Below are 17,304 nucleotides of genomic sequence, written 5' to 3' on the forward strand. Positions count from 1 at the left end.
TGTTACCAGCACAGTTCTATCAGCAAGCTACATATGTACCCCAACCAAAACCAATACTTGATTTATTATTTGTTCACAACACTTGGAATCACAATCTAAATTTTGCTAAATATAAGAAAAATTGATTCATGTTCATATTTTTAGATTAATATTTCAACTTAAATACTTGTCATAATAGTTGTTTGTATTTTTTGTAGAGACAGGGTCTCGCTCTGTTGCCCAGGCTGGTCTTGGACTCCTGGGCTCAAGTGATCCTCCCACCTTAGCCTCCCAAAGCACCAGGATTACAGGTGTGAGCCACTGCACCTGGCCATAATTGTTTCTTTACTGATGCCTCTGAAATTCTGATTTCTATTTCAAGTGGTTTCACTCAAATTGGCCTTTTTCCAACAATAGTCATCCTTGGGTGAAGAGCACCTTCTGCGTAACTCTGAAGGTAAGTGTCAGGACCCTTCTGTGATGCCTTTGGGGAACTGACACAGGTAGAGGTATGACCCTGAAGGACCAGCCCTGATGGTCGTGCTGGTTGCCCACCCCGTTGTGGTCCTTTATTCAGCCAGAATTCACTATGTGTCAGGCACTGGGTAGGTGCTGGGGACCCAAGAGTGAGGAAAAGACCTAGTCCCCGTTCTTGAGGGATTTACAGTCTAGTGAGAGAGGAAGAGAAGTGAACAGTTGTGCTGTCCTGTAGTCGGTGTTGTGATAGAGATACCATCACCATTATAGCCAACAGGTGCTGACCACTCTAGCCGTGCCAATCCCAGTCTCTGAGCTTGCCTGCGTTACCTCCTTTCATCTTCTCAAGAAACCTTCGAGGGTAGGTACTAGAGATGTTTCTGTTTCGTAGATGGGGACTCAGGTGAGGCTTCAGTAGCTTGCCCAAGATTACATGGGCTCAGTGCCAAACCCTGGGAGGCATTGATATGGGTGTGCGCACCAGCACTCCCTGAGCACCTTCCAGTGCTAAGTATGGTGCCAGTGATGGGTCTGTGTGTCATCTCAGGTCCTCACATCACTCGCATGAGGTGGGTCCCGTTCTTATCCATCTTCCACAAGTGGAAGAACTGAACACAGGGAAGTGAAGCTCCTTGCTCAGGGTCAGTATGTGGAGTTAGGCACTGTGGCCCCAGAACCTATGTGCACTAACCACTCTAAACCACTCTGCTGTGCACTTCCAGTGACAAATGGGCGTTCATCGGTACAACAATAGGTAACGGTGCCTGTGCAAATAGGAGAGGTGCGTGTTCAAGGGTGCAGAAACATGAGAAGCCGTGGCATGTTCTGATGGGCACGTCCTATGTGCTTGCGATCCTGGATGGTGCTGCTTTCCCCAGTCCTGTCACTGCTTCCAGTCGTGGCTGCTGCCTCATCCTTCTGCCACGTTCCCCCTTACGCTTTCTGCTTTTTACTTCTCATTTCTCTTCCTGCAACTGCTCCAGCATCTGGGATTGATGGCAACAGGACTTGGCTTTTTAAGGTGCTGCCAGCCAGCTAGAGGACACCTTCAGCTCTGACCTATGTGTCGTTGTCTTAGTCATTTGTTTATGTGGCTCTTTTCATCATGTCTGACTTGGAGGCTTGCTTCTACATGCTCTTCGAGCCTCAGTCTCCTTTGACTTTTCATAGCGATCCTCTGAGACCCTGAAAAGGGAGCACAGGTATGGCCTGGTTCTGGTATGTGGCAGAAGAGCACAGAGGTAGAGGTGCTAAGTGGCTTAGCTCAGAGCCACACGGAAGAGCCATCTCCAGGACCTAGACCTCCAGAGGCTGCGTTCATCCCCCGCACTTCTGCCTCTGCTCTCAACAGCAAATTAAGACATTTCCATTCATTAACATCTTTTTCAATATACCATATATTGAGTCTGATTTATTTTTCAAGCCACTCCTAAAAACTCCACAATGATATAGTAGTATTGATTGAGCACTTCTTATGGGCTATGCACTTTACATGTCTTACTTAATCCTTGCTGCAACCCCAGAAGGTAGGTGCAGTTATCCCTGGTTTGTAGATAGTCACTGAGCCTTAGAGAGGTGAGGTCATGTAGCTAGTATGAGAACGTGATGGAGCAAGGATTGGAACCCACGTCTGCTCTGACTGCTCTGCTACAAAGAGCAGTGCCCTCTGTGTGCTCACTTCGTTCCAGATCTTCTGGTCAAAGGAGGAACTGTTGACCCTTTAAATCAGCGGTTCTCAGGCCGGGCGCCGTGGCTCACGCTTGTAATCCCAGCACTTTGGGAGGCCGAGGCGGGCGGATCACGAGGTCAGGAGATCGAGACCACGGTGAAACCCTGTCTCTATTAAAAATACAAAAAATTAGCCGGGCGTGGTGGCGGGCGCCTGTAGTCCCAGCTACTCGGAGAGGCTGAGGCAGGAGAATGGCGTGAACCTGGGAGGCGGAGCTTGCAGTGAGCCGAGATTGCGCCACTGCACTCCAGCCTGGGAGACAGAGCGAGACTCCATCTCAAAAAAATAAATAAATAAAAATAAATAAATCAGTGGTTCTTTCACGTGTTTTGAGTCAAGGAATTTGGCAAAAGTTTTGGGTCCCTTCCCCAGAAAGATATATTGTCACAAAAATTTGTGTTCAAATAAAGGAAATTTATAGACCCTGTGGAGCCAAGCTTTTGTTGATATGAAGCGCCAAGATTCTTTTTAGACCTCTCACATGAAAGTTCTTTTAAACATATGCATAGGCGGCCATGTTCCAGATGAGAAGACACCCTGCTGGTTGTGGCACAGCTATGTTCTTTTTGCTGGTTTTAAAAGTAATACATAACAAGATCCCTTTGAGGTGGTAGTATTCATCTCCACATTTTATAGGTGGGAAAATTGAAGCACAGAGAAGTTAAGTAATTTGCATTGCCACACAGTTACAGGTAACAGGGCTGGACACAAAATGTGCCATACCAAAGTCACGGTGCCGTACTGTCTCTCAGGTATTAGGGTACCCTTACTAGGTGTTAATCTTTGGGATACAATTCCCAGTATATAGGGAGGCATCCCTGGTGTTCATCCTCATGTGGGGTGAACAGGGTATGGACAGCTTTGGGATTCTTAGGAATCGGGGTTAAGCAACCACTAGTCTCTTTTTAGGTATAGCAAAAGCCAATGTCCTTGTTGAACTGGTGAGATATAGCAGTTTATAAACTATGACATATTCAGTCTTTTTTTTTTCTTTTGGAACATTTCACAAATTTGCGTGTCATCCTTGCGCAGGGGCCATTCTAAGTATATGTGCTGCCGAATTGAGCACTATTCAGTCTTCTTAACCAGGTAAAAGAAGGTGAAAAGTAAAGTTAATCTGCCTTCTCACAAGCCATGTGTTGTCTTGGATGCCTTTCAGACCGATCACTGAAGGTTGAGGCAAAAAGTACTTGAGTTTCACAATGTCTTTGACCTTCTGATCAGATTTCCAACATCTGGTAGTTCTCACATCACATGAACACATCCCGGCAGCCTAGGCATGAACGCTTTGCCCTATTTTGCCTATAATTTTTTGTAACTTGGGAAGTGTTTTGTAACTTGGATGTTAGCTTCAAGTTTTAGAAACTTAACAAGAATTTTATCATTAAAATCTACTCTGAAAAGTATTGTGAGGAAAAGGGCCATTTCTGTTAGAATATTTGGATGAATCTACATAAGCCAGATCATTTCTCTCCTTGTCCTGTGAAGAGGTTAGTAGGCACTGTGATGAATAGTTATTTAAATTCTCATTTTGCTTTCCAGTACTAAACAAAAGTTATTTGTATTATGAATGGCATATCTATCTGAAAACATGAGATCCAAAATTGAAAATAATACAAAACAAGCTGAGAGCGGTGGCTTACACCTGTAATCCCAGCACTTTGGGAGGCCAAGGTGGGCGGATCACTTGAGGTCAGGAGTTCGAGACCAGCCTGGCCAAAAATTTGTGTTCAAAAATATAAAAAATTAGCTGGGGGTGGTGGCGCGAGCCTGTCATCCTAGCTACTGGGGAGGCTGAGGCAGAAGAATTGCTTGAACCCAGGAGGCAGAGGTTGCAGCCGAAATCGTGCCACTGCACTCCAGCCTGGGTGACAGAGCGAGACTCCATCTCAAAAAATAATAACAATAATACAAAAAAAAATATTGATAAAGGATGGCCATTCTTTTGTTTATTTACCTAAATCACTTAATCTACCAGTTTTAAATTAGATAAATTTTCATAGTTTGTTAAACTGGGGGTTTTTCGTTTTTTGTTTTCAAATCAAATAAAATGAAACTATATTGTAAAAGCAAAGAAACAAGAAATAACATATGCTTGGCCGGGCGCGGTGGCTCATGCTTGTAATCCCAGCACTTTGGGAGGCCGAGGCGGGCGGATCACGAGGTCAGGAGATCGAGACCACGGTGAAACCCCGTCTCTACCAAAAATACAAAAAATTAGCCGGGCGTGGTGGCGGGCGCCTGTAGTCCCAGCTACTCGGAGAGGCTGAGGCAGGAGAATGGCGTGAACCCGGGATGCGGAGCTTGCAGTGAGCCGAGATCACGCCACTGCACTCCAGCCTGGGCGACAGAGCAAGACTCCGTCTCAAAAAAAAAAAAAAAAAAAAATAACATATGCTTGTTGCAGAACACTTAGAAAATACAGAGGCCGGACACAGTGGCTCACACCTGTAATACCAGCATTTTGGGAGGCCGAGGTGGGCAGATCACGAGGTCAGGAGATCGAGACCATCCTGGCCAACATAGTGAAACCCCATCTCTACTAAAAATACAAAAATTAGCCAGGTGTGGTAGTGGGTGCCTGTAGTCCCAGCTACTTGGGAGGCTGAGGCACGAGAATCACTTGAACCCAGGAGGCAGAGGTTGCAGTGAACCGAGATCGCACCACTGCCCTGCAGCCTGGCAACAGAGCAAGACGCCATCTCAAAAAAAAAAAAAAAAAAGAAAAAAAATGCAGAAAAGTGTAAAGGAGAAAAATATTTATCTATAATTGACCATTCACTAATACTGCTGTAAACATTTTGGTGTGTCACCTTCCAGTCTGTTTTTTGTGCTTTGTTGTTTTTTCAATTTTGAAATTCGAGTGCTGTTTCTAACAGTATTTCTGTCTTGCAGGTATCAGCATAGTGTTGAGTGGGCAGCAGAGCTGATGCGTAGACAGGGGCAGGATGAGAGTACAGTGTGCAGAATCCTCAAGGATTACACGAAACCGCTTGAGCATCCTCCTGTGAAAAGGAATGAAGAGGCTCTAGTGCATGACGAGCTTGACTCTGGAATGGTTTCCAACGTGGAAGGCACAGCAGGGGGAGAGAGACCTTCTGTGGTAAATGGGGACTCTGGAAAGTCAGGTGGTATGGGTGATCCCAGTGAACCATTAGGCTGCCTGCAGGAGGGCTCTGGCTGTGACCCAACAACAGATGGCTTTGAGAAAAGTGTGGGAGAGGACGCCTCACCTCTGCCCCAAGTCTGTTGCTGCAAACAAGATGCTCTCATCCTCCAGTGTGGCCCTCATCATGAAGACGGCAGCCAGCACGTCGTCCTCCTGCATGCTGGGGACAGAGGGCCTGACCATGAGTACGTGCTGGTCGAGGAAGCGGAGTGTGCCATGAGCGAGAGGGAGGATGCCCCAAATGAGGAAGTAAGTAGAAGAAAATAAATCACTTCCTCCAAAGCCATCTGTTCCTGGAGATGTTGGCTAATAGGGATGTCTTTTGCCTGCAGCTGGTAGCTGGCCTGTTGTAAGGTCCAAGGGAAGCAGCAGGCTCTGGGCCACAGCAGCTGTGAGGGCCATTTCAACTAAAACTCCAAAGTTGGTGAATAACTTTTAAAAAAGTTGTAAAATTAAGACAAGGCCAATGGTATTCTCTCCTTTATTTGGGAGAAAACAAAATGCGGTGACAATTACACCTGATCTTGAGTACAGCTAAGCGAGAAGGGCTCACGTGTGGAAGTCAGCCATCTCGAGAAAAGCCTAGGGAGGCGGGGTAAGAGCTACGTCATTAAGGGACTTGCTGTCAGAGTTACCCTAGAGCTGTCTGGAATCACTAAAAATTAGAGACAATCTAATGGCTAAATGGGATATGAGATACCCATTCAAAGAAATATCATGTAGACTTAGAATGAGGTTTATGAAGTCATACTAAGAACATAGGAGCCGGGTGTAGTGGCTCACACCTGTAATCCCAGCACTTTCGGAGGATGAGGCAGGAGGATCACTTGAGGCCAGGAGCTCAAGACCAGCCAGGGCAATATAGCAAGACCTAATTTCTGCTAAAAATAAGAATAAATTGCTGGGTGTGGTGTTACATGCTAGTAGTCCCAGCTACTCAAGAGGCTAAGGTGGGAGGATTACTTGAGCCTGGGAGATCAAGGCTGGGCAACAGTGAGACCCTGTCTCAAAAAAACAGAAACACAGACACATGCTTATTAGGTACAATTGGGTAAAAAAAAGCAACACATAAAATAAAATTCACCAACAAAATGATTACAACTGCAGGAAAAATTCACAGGGGAAAAGAAATAAACGAGAATCTTCATAGTGAAAAAATTAAAACTTCCTTTTTCACACAAGTAAGAAAAAAACACTTCTTGGCCAAGCGTGGTGCCTCACACCTGTAATCAACACTTTGGGAGGCTGAAGCGGGAGGGTTGCTTGAGGCCAGGAGTTCAAGACCAGCTTGGGCAACTCTGTCTCTACAAAAAATTAGCCAGGCATGGTGGCACACGCCTATAGTCCCAGCTACTGGGAAGGCTGAAGCAGAAGAATTGCTTGAGTCTAAGAATTTGAGGCCGCAGTGAGCTGTGGTCACACCACTACACTCCAGCCTGGGCAATAGAGCAAGAGTCTGTCTCCAAAAAATTTTGTTTTAATCATTTCTTTATAATATTAACACAATAGAATGTGAATCCTGGGAATTTATAAGAAAAATGTTCATTTTAAAATACATTCTCTATGACATGTAGTACTTCCATTTGTTCTGTATATATTGTATTTCCTTCTCTTTAGTTGGTGCAAAGAAACAGATTAATATGCAGAAGAAATCCATATAGGATCTTTGAGTATTTGCAACTCAGCCTAGAAGAGGTATGTTTTCAACATATTATCATTTCAGCCATTGGTCTCTGGGCCTGAACTACATTATATCTGAATCTACCTCACAGTGTAGTTCTGTATGTAATTCAATTATTGAATATTGTAATTCAGTATTGAAATCACTATGGGTAGCTCCCAAGTAGGCCTGCCCAAATTTCACTCCTCAGCCTTTATTTCATTAGTTCTAAGATAACGTGTTTGCAATCATTCCGCAGAAGATTCGAGAGGTTTTTCTGAGTACTCCTTTTCTCGTTAAGATTTTAGATTGTTAGGCCAGGCGCGGGGGTTCACACCTGTAATCCCAGCACTTTGGGATGCCGAGGCAGGCGGATCACCTGAGATCAGGAGTTCGAGACTGGCCAACATGGTAAAACCCTGTCTCTACCAAAAATATGAAAATTAGCCAGACAAAACCCTGTCTGTACCAAAAATATGAAAATTAGCCAGACGTGGTAGTTCATGCCTGTAATCCCAACTACTCAGGAGACTGAGGCAGGAGAATTGCTTGAACCTGGGAGTCGGAGGTTGCAGTGAGCCAAGATCGTGCCATTGCACTCCAGCCTGGGTGACAGAGTGAAACTCCGTCTCAAAAAAAAAAAAAAAAGGTTTTATATTGATGGCTCGGTGTGATGGCTCATGCCTGTAGTCCAGCCACTTGCGTGGCTGATGTGGGAGGATTTTTTGAGCCCAGGAGGTCGCGTCTGCAGTGAGCCATGATTGCGGTACTGCACTCCAGCTTGGGCGACAGAGTGAGACTCTGTCAAACAAAAAAAAGAATAAAAAGATTTCAGATTGTTAACAGATGCTGACTGGTGATGCTGAGGGTAGGGGAGTGGAAAGAAGGAAAAAATGGATTTTGGATTGGCTGAATATTTTGTTACTAATTTTCACTAGCTTTTTCAAAAATACTGTAATTCATATACCATACAATTTATCCACTTAAAGAGTACAAGTCACTATTGTTTGGTATATTCATGGAGTCTCTACTTTTCATATACTGTGCTACATGATTCAGATCATGTAGTGACTGCTAATTAAGTAAATGGATTTATTTCCTTCTGTAGGATCCCTCTACTTAATGCAGTAGCTCCATTCTTGAAAGTTAGCTTGGGCCTGGTGCCATGGCTCACGCCTGTAATCCCAGCACTCTGGGAGGCCAAGGCAGGCAGATAGCTTGAGCCCAGGAGTTTAGGGTCAGCCTAAGCAACATGGCAAAACCCTATCTCTACAAAAAATACAAAAATTAGCCAGGTGTGGCGGTGCATGCCTGTAGTCTCAACTACTTGGGTGGCTGAGGTGGGAGGGTTGCTTGAGCCTGGGAGGTCGAGGCTTTAATGAACCGAGATCACGCCACTGCACAAGCGAGATCCTGTTTCAAAAAAAAAAACAGTGCCTAAAAGCAGCCTTCCATAAACTGTATCATATTGTCCCAGTGACCTGGAGTTCCTCTAACCTGTGGTCACTTTACGCTCAGACCCTCTTTTCTTATGTTGATAGTGCACACAGAAATGTCTTTTCTGCCTTTGAAGATAGGACCCCTTCTTGGGCTCCTCTCTCCTCCTCTGATGGCTTTGATAGTTCCTGCAGTGTCCAGTGTGGTTCTTGGCATACAGATAGGTCTCAGGAAGTGATATGGAACACATCCATGTTGGTAATTTTATAGCTGAGACCACAGGAAAGTAATTGTGGGGGCCGGGCGCTGTGGCTCACACCTGTAATCCTAGCACTTTGGGAGGCCAAGGTGGGCGGATCACGAGGTCAGGAGATCGAGATCCTGGCTAACACGGTGAAACCCCATCTCTACTAAAAATACAAAAATTAGCCAGGTGTGGTGGCACACGCCTGTAATCCTAGCTACTCAGGAGGCTGAGGCAGGAGAATTGCTTGAACCCGGGAGGTGGAGGTTGCAGTGAGCCGAGATTGCACCACTGCACTCCAGCCTAGGTGACAGAGTAAGACTCCATCTCTAAAATAAAATAAAATAAATAAAATAAACAATTCAAAATTCCTTTTCTCGGTTGCACCAGCCATGTTTCAAACACTGAACAGCCATGTGTGGCCACTGGCTACTGTATTGAACAGCACATGCGTAGGCATTCCCAGCATTGTGGAGCGCTGTACTAGACAGCCCATGTATACCCGTTCTTTAGATGTTTGGCCTCTCAGAACCTCAGATTTCTTCTCTGTAAGGTGGGGGCTGTGTAACATCTTGTTCATAGGATGTTCTGGAAATTAAATAATACATGTAATTGGGTCAGGACAGTACCTGATAATACAGTAAATGCTCAATAAATGTTAGTGCCTGCTATTTTTGTCATTATTAAGTTACTTGTAAAAGCTAAGTAGCAGCTAGTTGGAACCTTCTTTTTGACAATCACAAAAATGCCCATTGGGTACATGCTATGTGCCAGGCATTGGGCTAAGTGCTACCAATACTGAAATAAGTAGAACATGACTTCGGTCTTAAGGATAGCCCAGAAATCATTACAGTTCAGTATGATAAGCATAGTGTGACATATGGATCTTGTCAGTATCGCTCTTCCTGTTTCCCTGGGCCCAATGCCTGACATCTATTAGGTGCGTAATAATTATTTGTTAATGAATGTACAAGATAGGGAATTTGCGCAGAAGCTGGTGGAGACCATCGAGCAGGGCTGAGGTGGAAAGCTTTTGTAGTCATGATAGCTGCGGATAGTAAAGGATAAATGGGGCTTGCCGCATGGACACAGGGTAGCAAAGGCTCTTCCAGATAGCTCAGTCAAAACGAATGCCAGATGGGGGAGGGTGTGTCCATGAGTCAGGGTCTGGCCTGGTCCTGGGGCAGCAGGGCACTGCAGGGGATTCCATAGGGGAGTGGCAGTGACCAGAGCTAGCATCAGTATGGAGGGTGGGCTGGAGGCCTGGCCTGGGAGGTGGCAACTGTAGGCGAAGGGTATTCGGTGTCAGATGCTGGGAGTTCAGCCGCACTGTTCCAGTTGACCAGCTGCTGTCTTTTATTGACAAATTTTTTAAAGGCTGCTGCTGCCTGCTGCCTCCTCTTGAACACTCCCTGATGAAAGGCAAGAGTAATAGGAGACAGGAGATGAGGTTACTCTGCCTTCTTAGAAGCTGCCTGGCACCTGAGAACATTTCAGAGATGTATTCCAGAAGTTTTCAGGGAGCATACCGTTAAACCTAGCTCTACTTGTCTTTCTGTTTTGGCAGATTTCTTTTGAATGAATCACCCATGTTTGGTGCACTGCATGTACCCGCTGAGTGTTTCTGTGAATGTCAGTCAGGAACGCAGGCAGAATGGGGTCTCACCCCTGCTGTGGTGATTCATGACAGCTCTCTTAAGGGACTCAGAGTGGTAATACACAGCTGACTTAGAAGTCTGCTCAGCACTGACATGGGAAGCTTTTGGTCTGCAACGTACCACAGATGTGGACATGCAGCCTTGTAGGGGTGTTTTCATGCCTTTGCCTTGACTCATTCAGAAGAGAGATTTGGAAATTTTCATAGAGTAATTGAAGAGCTATAAACTATGTTTACCTCAGTTATTTCTGAGTAGTTATTTCTGAAGAGTTCTGTCTCCATCCATCTTCTGCATCCTTCAGTGGACACACACATGCAAACACTCAAATGCTTTGCTCTTTAAATTTTTTATTTTTATATTTTTTAGAGACAGAGTTTCTCTCTGTTGCCCAGGCTGGAGTGCAGTGGCACCATCGTAGCTCACTGAAGCCTCATACTCCTGAGCCCAAGGTATCCCACCACCTCAGCCTCCTGAGTACCTAAAACTACAGGTGCATGCCACACCATGTCTGGCTAATTTTTTAATCAAATGCTTTTTAATTAGCAAGATACAGTGAAAAATAGATTGATTTGGGGGAGCGAATTTTTTTTTAAATCAAATGAAAGTTGATTTCACTGTAAATTAAAAGCAGTTGCATAATGCTGTCATAAAGTTAGGGCCGTCAACTTTTTTTTTGAGACAGGGTCTCGCTCTGTCACCTAGGCTACAGTGCAGTGGCATGATCTCAGCACACTGCAACCTCTGCCTCCCAGGTTCAAGTGATCCTCCCACCTCAGCCTCCTGGTAGCTGGAACTACAGGCACGCACCATCACACCCAACTAATTTTTGTATTTTTAGTAGAGGTGGAGTTTTGCCATGTTGGTCAGGCTACTCTCAAACTCCCGGCCTCAAGTGATCTGCCTGTCTTGGCCTCCCAAAGTGCTGGGATTACAGGCATGAGCCACTACACCCTGCCAGGCAGTCAACTTTTGAAGGTTGAGATTTAACGTTTATATTTCCTAAGTTCCAAAGTAGGTGTGTTTAATTTTACCATCCCTGTGTGTGCCATTGGGAAACTGATGGGAGGTGATTTAGTAGGGGTGGCTGCACCAGCTCACTCACTCCCAGCAAGATTCCCACCATGGCAGCACCCCAGTAGGGCCCTGCATTCCAGGTCTAATTCTTTGCCTGAGGGACTAAGAAGTTCGGATTTGTTAGAGCACAGAAAATGACTTGAGCTCTAGGAGCAGCATTCAGGCTGAGTGTGCTCACAGGAGCCTGGGGAATAAACTAGAATGTGAGTTTATTAACATCAGCAAAGGCCCCACCACCTGCCTTTCCATATTGGCATGTTCTCTTCGTGTAGAAAATTCAGATGCCGAAGGGTAATATAATTGGAAGGCTGCTTGGTGAGCACAGCGTCAGCCTGTGAGGAGTGAGCTGGATAATACAGATGCTTAAGGATGTCGGGCTCATGTGTCCTTCTCCCCAGGGAGGTATAAACTTTTTTACTTGATACTGAAGATTGTAAGATTGTTGTATGTCTTTTAATTAATTATTTTACTTAATGTGGTAGCATTTATTCTTTTTCTTGAAAAGCCACCATTGAATTGAGGTATATCAAACAAAGAGCTGCTAACATCTAGACTGGAGGCAGTGTGGTGCGTGCATTGGTCTGCCACCGAACCCTTGGGTTGGAGTCCCATCCTGTGCGCAGTGCGAAGACCTTGCCACCGTCACCAGACTCCCCATTTGCTGAGTTTCCTCACTCAGTTTATGTCACATTCTTTAACTGTGTTGATATCATTCAGCTGTGGCTCTGAGTTTGTCGATGCATGTCGATTTCTTAGTCTAACTCCAGTTTTGGAGGCTACCTTACTGGTACTTCTGTGTATTGTTCGTATATACTTATAAAGCTTTTAAAGTGCATGAGAAAATTTCTCTTATTTAGAAAATAAAGAACATAGTCCCCACACAGGAGGACTAGGTGGGAATGCTTGGAAACAAAGGGGCACACCAGGGTCGGGTGACAGCTCTCCTTGTGCCTGACAGCAGCAGTCTCAGTTGGATCTCTCTTACGCATCTTCTTGTGCCCAGCTCTTCCATTTTGTACCTCACTCGTTTTTTTTCCACATTTCTTTTTCCCTTTCTTAGTGTCCATAATATGGATCCCGAGTATCAGAATCCAGTGATTAGAGTGTCTAAGATTCTTTAGAATTTTGCAGTTATTTTTTACTGCTACGTTGTTTGACTAGTCTCCCTCCCCTGCTATAGGCCAGTGACTTTCCTTCTATCTAAACTTCTGAAAATTTTCCAGAGACTTCAACTGTGAGACAGTTTGGTTCCTTTTAGCAAGAATATATACCTACAGCAGAGCCTTTTGATTAAGGTTTGAAAAACTATTCTAATTTCTCTCTATAAATGTATTTATATTCTGCTTATATACCCAAACACACAGGAAACTTCAGGTGAACTGCTTTGAGGATCGGGTTTTGTTTTAAAAGCCTTTGTGTGCTGGTGGGCAGGAGAGAGAAGAACTGCAGTTTTGCCGTTTGTTTCATTGATCCTTGTTTTAAGCCTACAGCACCCAGTATTCCCAGGAAGTCTCCCCTCCAAGTACTAACCAGGCCCAGCGCTGCTTAGCTTCTGAGATCAGACAAGATCAGGCACATTCAGAGTAGCATGACTGTAGGCTTTATTAATTTTTAAAGTTCACTTGGAATCATTAGCGTAGCCAAGAAAAAAAATAGGAGATCTTACTGCAGCTGTTAATAAAACATAAAGTAACAATTAAAACAATATAGGAAAGGAAAAGGTATATCTTTCCTTGGTATAGGAAAGGAAAGATTGGGCCACAGTCTACAAACAGACCCATTTATTGATGGGATTTCAGGGTACAATAGCACTTCATATTAGTGAAGAAAAATAGCACTTCATATTAGTGAAGAAAAGATTCATGGTGTTGAGACAGCTGATCAGCCATTTGGAAAAAGACAAAGCTAAAATCCCATCTCCTAACATATACCAAAATAAATTTCAGGTCAATTAAAGATATAAAGGGAAATTTAAAATAGAAAGCAAGGATAATTATTTATGCTTTTTTTTTTTTTTTTTTTTTGAGACAGGGGCTCTCTCTGTCACCTAAGCTGTGGTGCAGTGGTACAGTATCAGCTCACTGCAGCCTCAGTCTCCTGAGCCCAAGCAGTCCTCCCATCTCAGCCTCCCGAGTAGTTGGAACCACAGGCACACACCACCACGCCCAGCTAATTTTTGTATTTTTGGTAGAGATGGGGTTTTGCCATGTTGTCCAGGCTGGTTTCGAACTCCTGGGCTCAAGTGATCCACCTGCCTTGGCCTCCCAAAGTGCTGGGATTATAGGTGTGAGCCACCCTGCCTAGGTTTTATATATTTTTGAGATATGGATAAGTTCTTCTAAGAGGCCATAATATATAGATTTCATTACGTAGAGATTTAAAACTCTATGTTAAAGACAAAGGCAAAATTACAGGCAAAAGATGAAATGGGAAGAAAATATTTGCAGCATGTAGTGTAAGACACAATAGACAGTGTTCTTGGCATTCCTCAGTTTCCTCAGATGTAATAACGTTCTCCTTCAGAGGAAGATAGTGAAGATTGAATGCAGTGTGATATGTGTGAAGTGTCTGTCCTGGAAGACACTTAGCAATGTATATTCCTCATTGTGTCCCCATCCCTCTCCAAGCTAGCCAACTTCCCTGGGTGGAGTGAAGACATAGCTTTAGTTCACAAAATGGCAGATATTTTTAAATGAATATATTTTCTGTAAATTTAAAATGAACTTCAATGCAATGCGTTTTATGGGCAGTTTGGAGAAAGACGTGTGTGTGCTGAGGGAGGGCTAGCACTCGCAAGAAAAAACACTTCTTGGAAATTGTGCTTTATTTTTGCTTGAATTGATGTAACAGCTAATGACATTCAGTCATGTATACACAACAACCAGCACAGTTCCTGGCACATGTAATAGGTGCTCATTTGGTTCCCGCCTTTATTCTCTGCCTGGTAGCAGATACATACTCTGTCTCTAAATTGTTGATAATGATCACAAAATAGATCTTTTACTTAAATGGTGGAAGTATTACACAGTGACTAGGTCTTTCACACACACAGTGACTAGATCACATTAGTAGAATACACTTTTTTCCTGTTTAGGCACCTGCAACTGTATTCACACATGCCAGATGGCATATTCCACATGCAACATTTTCCTTACCTCTGCTTTTAGCCAGTGACATTTTAACCCATACTTTTTGTGAACTGGCCATGGTGATGATTTAATGTTCCCTCTGTGTGAGTATTCGTTTCAGGGATAATTAGATTGCCATGCCAGTTATCTAATGTATTCCATTGTTTCATAGGGATCTGTTATTGAGATCTATTTTTCCATTACAACACTTGAGGGCCCTAACTACCTTTAGCAATATGATGTTAAAAGCTATCATTAAACTTATCCTTCCATCTTACTAGTACTGTGAAAGTAAAACTTACTAATGAGATTGCAGGGGATATGATTGTCAACCTCTACAGACCTCTCCAGTCTACTGATAATTTAATTTTAAATAAAACCAACTCAATTGAATTAAGATCCCCTCCATCTGTAATAAGTGCCTAGTCACATTTTGCATAGATTGATCAAAGCCAATCACCATTTTAGGCAAATAAAAATGAGATATTGGTTTCATTCACTCTTGGGGAAATGTATGCTTGCTGATAATGAAAACACATCAGTTTTTGAAGAACTTATATTTTAGCAGATATCAAGAAAGAATCTCTTATTAGGCAAGGATGGGATTGAACTTTTTTTTTCCAGGCTATGCTGTCCAGTTATTAGAAAGGGAAGAAAACTAAGGCCAGCCACGGTGGCCATGCCTGTAATCTCAGTACTTTGGGAGGCCGAGGTGGGCAGATTGCCTGAGGTCAGGAGTTCCAGAAAGGAGGAAAACTAAAATTAATTGAGCTTTTAGGTGCTTTTCATAGCTTATTAAATCTTTGTGTGATTTAATCTTATTAAATATTTAGCTAAGAAAGCATTATTATCCCCATTGTATAGATAAGGCATAGAGAATTTAAGTGATACTTCCAAGGCCCTAGCTAACAATGACAATTTGAGCTCAGGTCTGTCAGATCTTAAACTTCAGTCTTTGTGTTACACTATTCTGAACCAAGAAGTGCAAACTGTGGTAAAATGCAAGGGACTCAGACATTTGAGGAAACAACTTAATCTTTTCCATTGCACCTTTTGGCTGGTAGTCCATCTGAAAAACAGCAGTATTCTGTATTAATAGTAGTGAGTGATGGAAAGAGAAAAGATCAAAATAAGATTGTGGGCCACTTGGCAGTGCTGTCAACAGCAGTGAAAGAAATGGAACGCAATGTTCACACTGAGAAGAGATGAGCTGAGTGAGGTGCAGAGATCTGCTGTAGGGTGGCTCTGGCTGTTGGGGCCTAAGCCAAGGGCAGGACTGAAGACCTGTCTTTTTTGTTTTTCAACACAAGCATTGAACACCCAACGTGTGCTAGACCCCCTTCTAGGCCAAGGGAACAGCAGGCAGTTTCTGTTCTGCCAGAGTTTACATTCTAGTCGGAGGAACACATGTAAGAGAAAGATTTTCAGACAAAAGTAAGTGCTCTGGAGATGATCCGGATGGGGGTTACTTAGACTTCGTGGCCAGGGAAGACCTCTCTGAGAAGTGACCTTTGAGTCTGGAGCAGAACATGCCAGATAGGAGTAGCAATTACAGAGGCAAAGGCCTGAATGAGCTTAGTGTCTTCAGGGGACAGAAGTGCAGCCAGGACAGCTGGAAAGAGCACTGGTAAGATCATGCAGGGACCTGGAGCTGGTGGCAAGCAGTTTGGACTTTATTCTAAGGGCAGTGAAATCTCTTTGGAGAGTTTTAATTAGGGGAACGACATGATCTTCATGTGCCAAGAAGATGAATCTGGATGCTATGGAGAGTGGACTACAGAGGGCTCAGAACAGGGAGGGTGTCACAGAAGGCAGGAAGGAGCCACCTACAGGCTGGGACCAAGAAGGCGATAGGAAAAAGTGAAATAGAAGGTGACCACCTTCATCTCCAGAAATGCTCTAGATTTGGATTGGGTAAAACTAAAGTAGTGGTCCCTCATATCTGTCAGTGCTTATCAAATTATAAATTAAAACAAAAATGTTGAGTATCAGTTTAACACATTTAAAAATAATAATAGTGATGTCTTCAACAGCACATATACTAAAATTGGAACAATGCAGAGATTAGTATGACCCCTGCCCACGGATGACACAGGTTTGTGAAGCCTTTCATATTAAAAACAACAGCAACAACAAAAACCCATACCTTGACATAAATACTTTAATGTAAGTTTTTTATGAAAAATAACTATATTTTCCAAAACCAAAAATTTAGAAAAGGCTTCATTTTCATTTTTGCAAGTCACTTTAAGGTCTGATTTCCTGAAAGTCAGCTAGATTCTTGCATCTGCTTCTGGATGCAGTCTTGGGCCATCACACGTCTTATAGTCACTGGAGAGAGCACAAATGAGGCAGATAACACCACGTTATTATTATGAAGTGGTTTTGACCTTGAGACCTCCTGCAAGGGTCTTGGGGATCCCAGGATCCCCAGACCACCCTTTGAGAACTGCTGCCGTGAAGAGAGATGTCATCAGATAGCCAGGCAGAGAATGACAGGGTATTCACTGCTTGGAAGTCCTTCCACCTATATGACTTGTGCTGTCTTTTGTTCTGTGTATGCCAGGTTAGTGGTGGGGTGGAAGGACAGTGAGGAAACAAGCTGAGTGAGCAGTTTGACAGTGCCTTGTTGCTGCAGACAAGCCTCAAGGTTTATGACAGGGAGCGGATTATGTTTCTGCTCCCACACTGCACAAGAGGACCCCTCCTCGTCTGTGTCTGCTGGAAGCAGCAGTGAGAGCCAAAGCAG

General features: G+C 43.8%; 1 protein-coding gene, 1 non-coding gene and 1 pseudogene across 9 annotated transcripts in view; 2 read left to right on the forward strand and 1 right to left on the reverse strand.

Annotated features, from left to right (window-relative positions):
• Window positions 1-17,304, forward strand: part of TSEN2 (tRNA splicing endonuclease subunit 2) — a 49,157-nt gene that overhangs the window by 14,300 nt on the left and 17,553 nt on the right. For 4 of the 8 annotated variants that reach the window (XM_032149744.2, XM_058437288.1, XM_032149743.2 and 1 more), the window contains exons 5-6: window positions 5,081-5,603; window positions 6,972-7,049. In XM_032149744.2, coding sequence (XP_032005635.1) covers window positions 5,081-5,603; window positions 6,972-7,049 — 601 coding nt within the window. The remainder of the gene's footprint in view (window positions 1-5,080; window positions 5,604-6,971; window positions 7,050-17,304) is intronic. The other 4 variants (XM_058437289.1, XM_032149746.2, XM_058437291.1 and 1 more) reach the window with 2 other exon arrangements.
• Window positions 12,909-13,027, reverse strand: LOC116467603 (5S ribosomal RNA; annotated as a pseudogene).
• On the forward strand, window positions 16,573-16,674 carry LOC116467660 (U6 spliceosomal RNA). The gene has a single exon (XR_004247874.1). It is a non-coding gene; the product is annotated as a U6 spliceosomal RNA (small nuclear RNA).

Source organism: Hylobates moloch, unplaced genomic scaffold, assembly GCF_009828535.3.
Source record: "Hylobates moloch isolate HMO894 unplaced genomic scaffold, HMol_V3 SCAFFOLD_4, whole genome shotgun sequence".
Classification (NCBI taxonomy): domain Eukaryota; kingdom Metazoa; phylum Chordata; class Mammalia; order Primates; family Hylobatidae; genus Hylobates; species Hylobates moloch.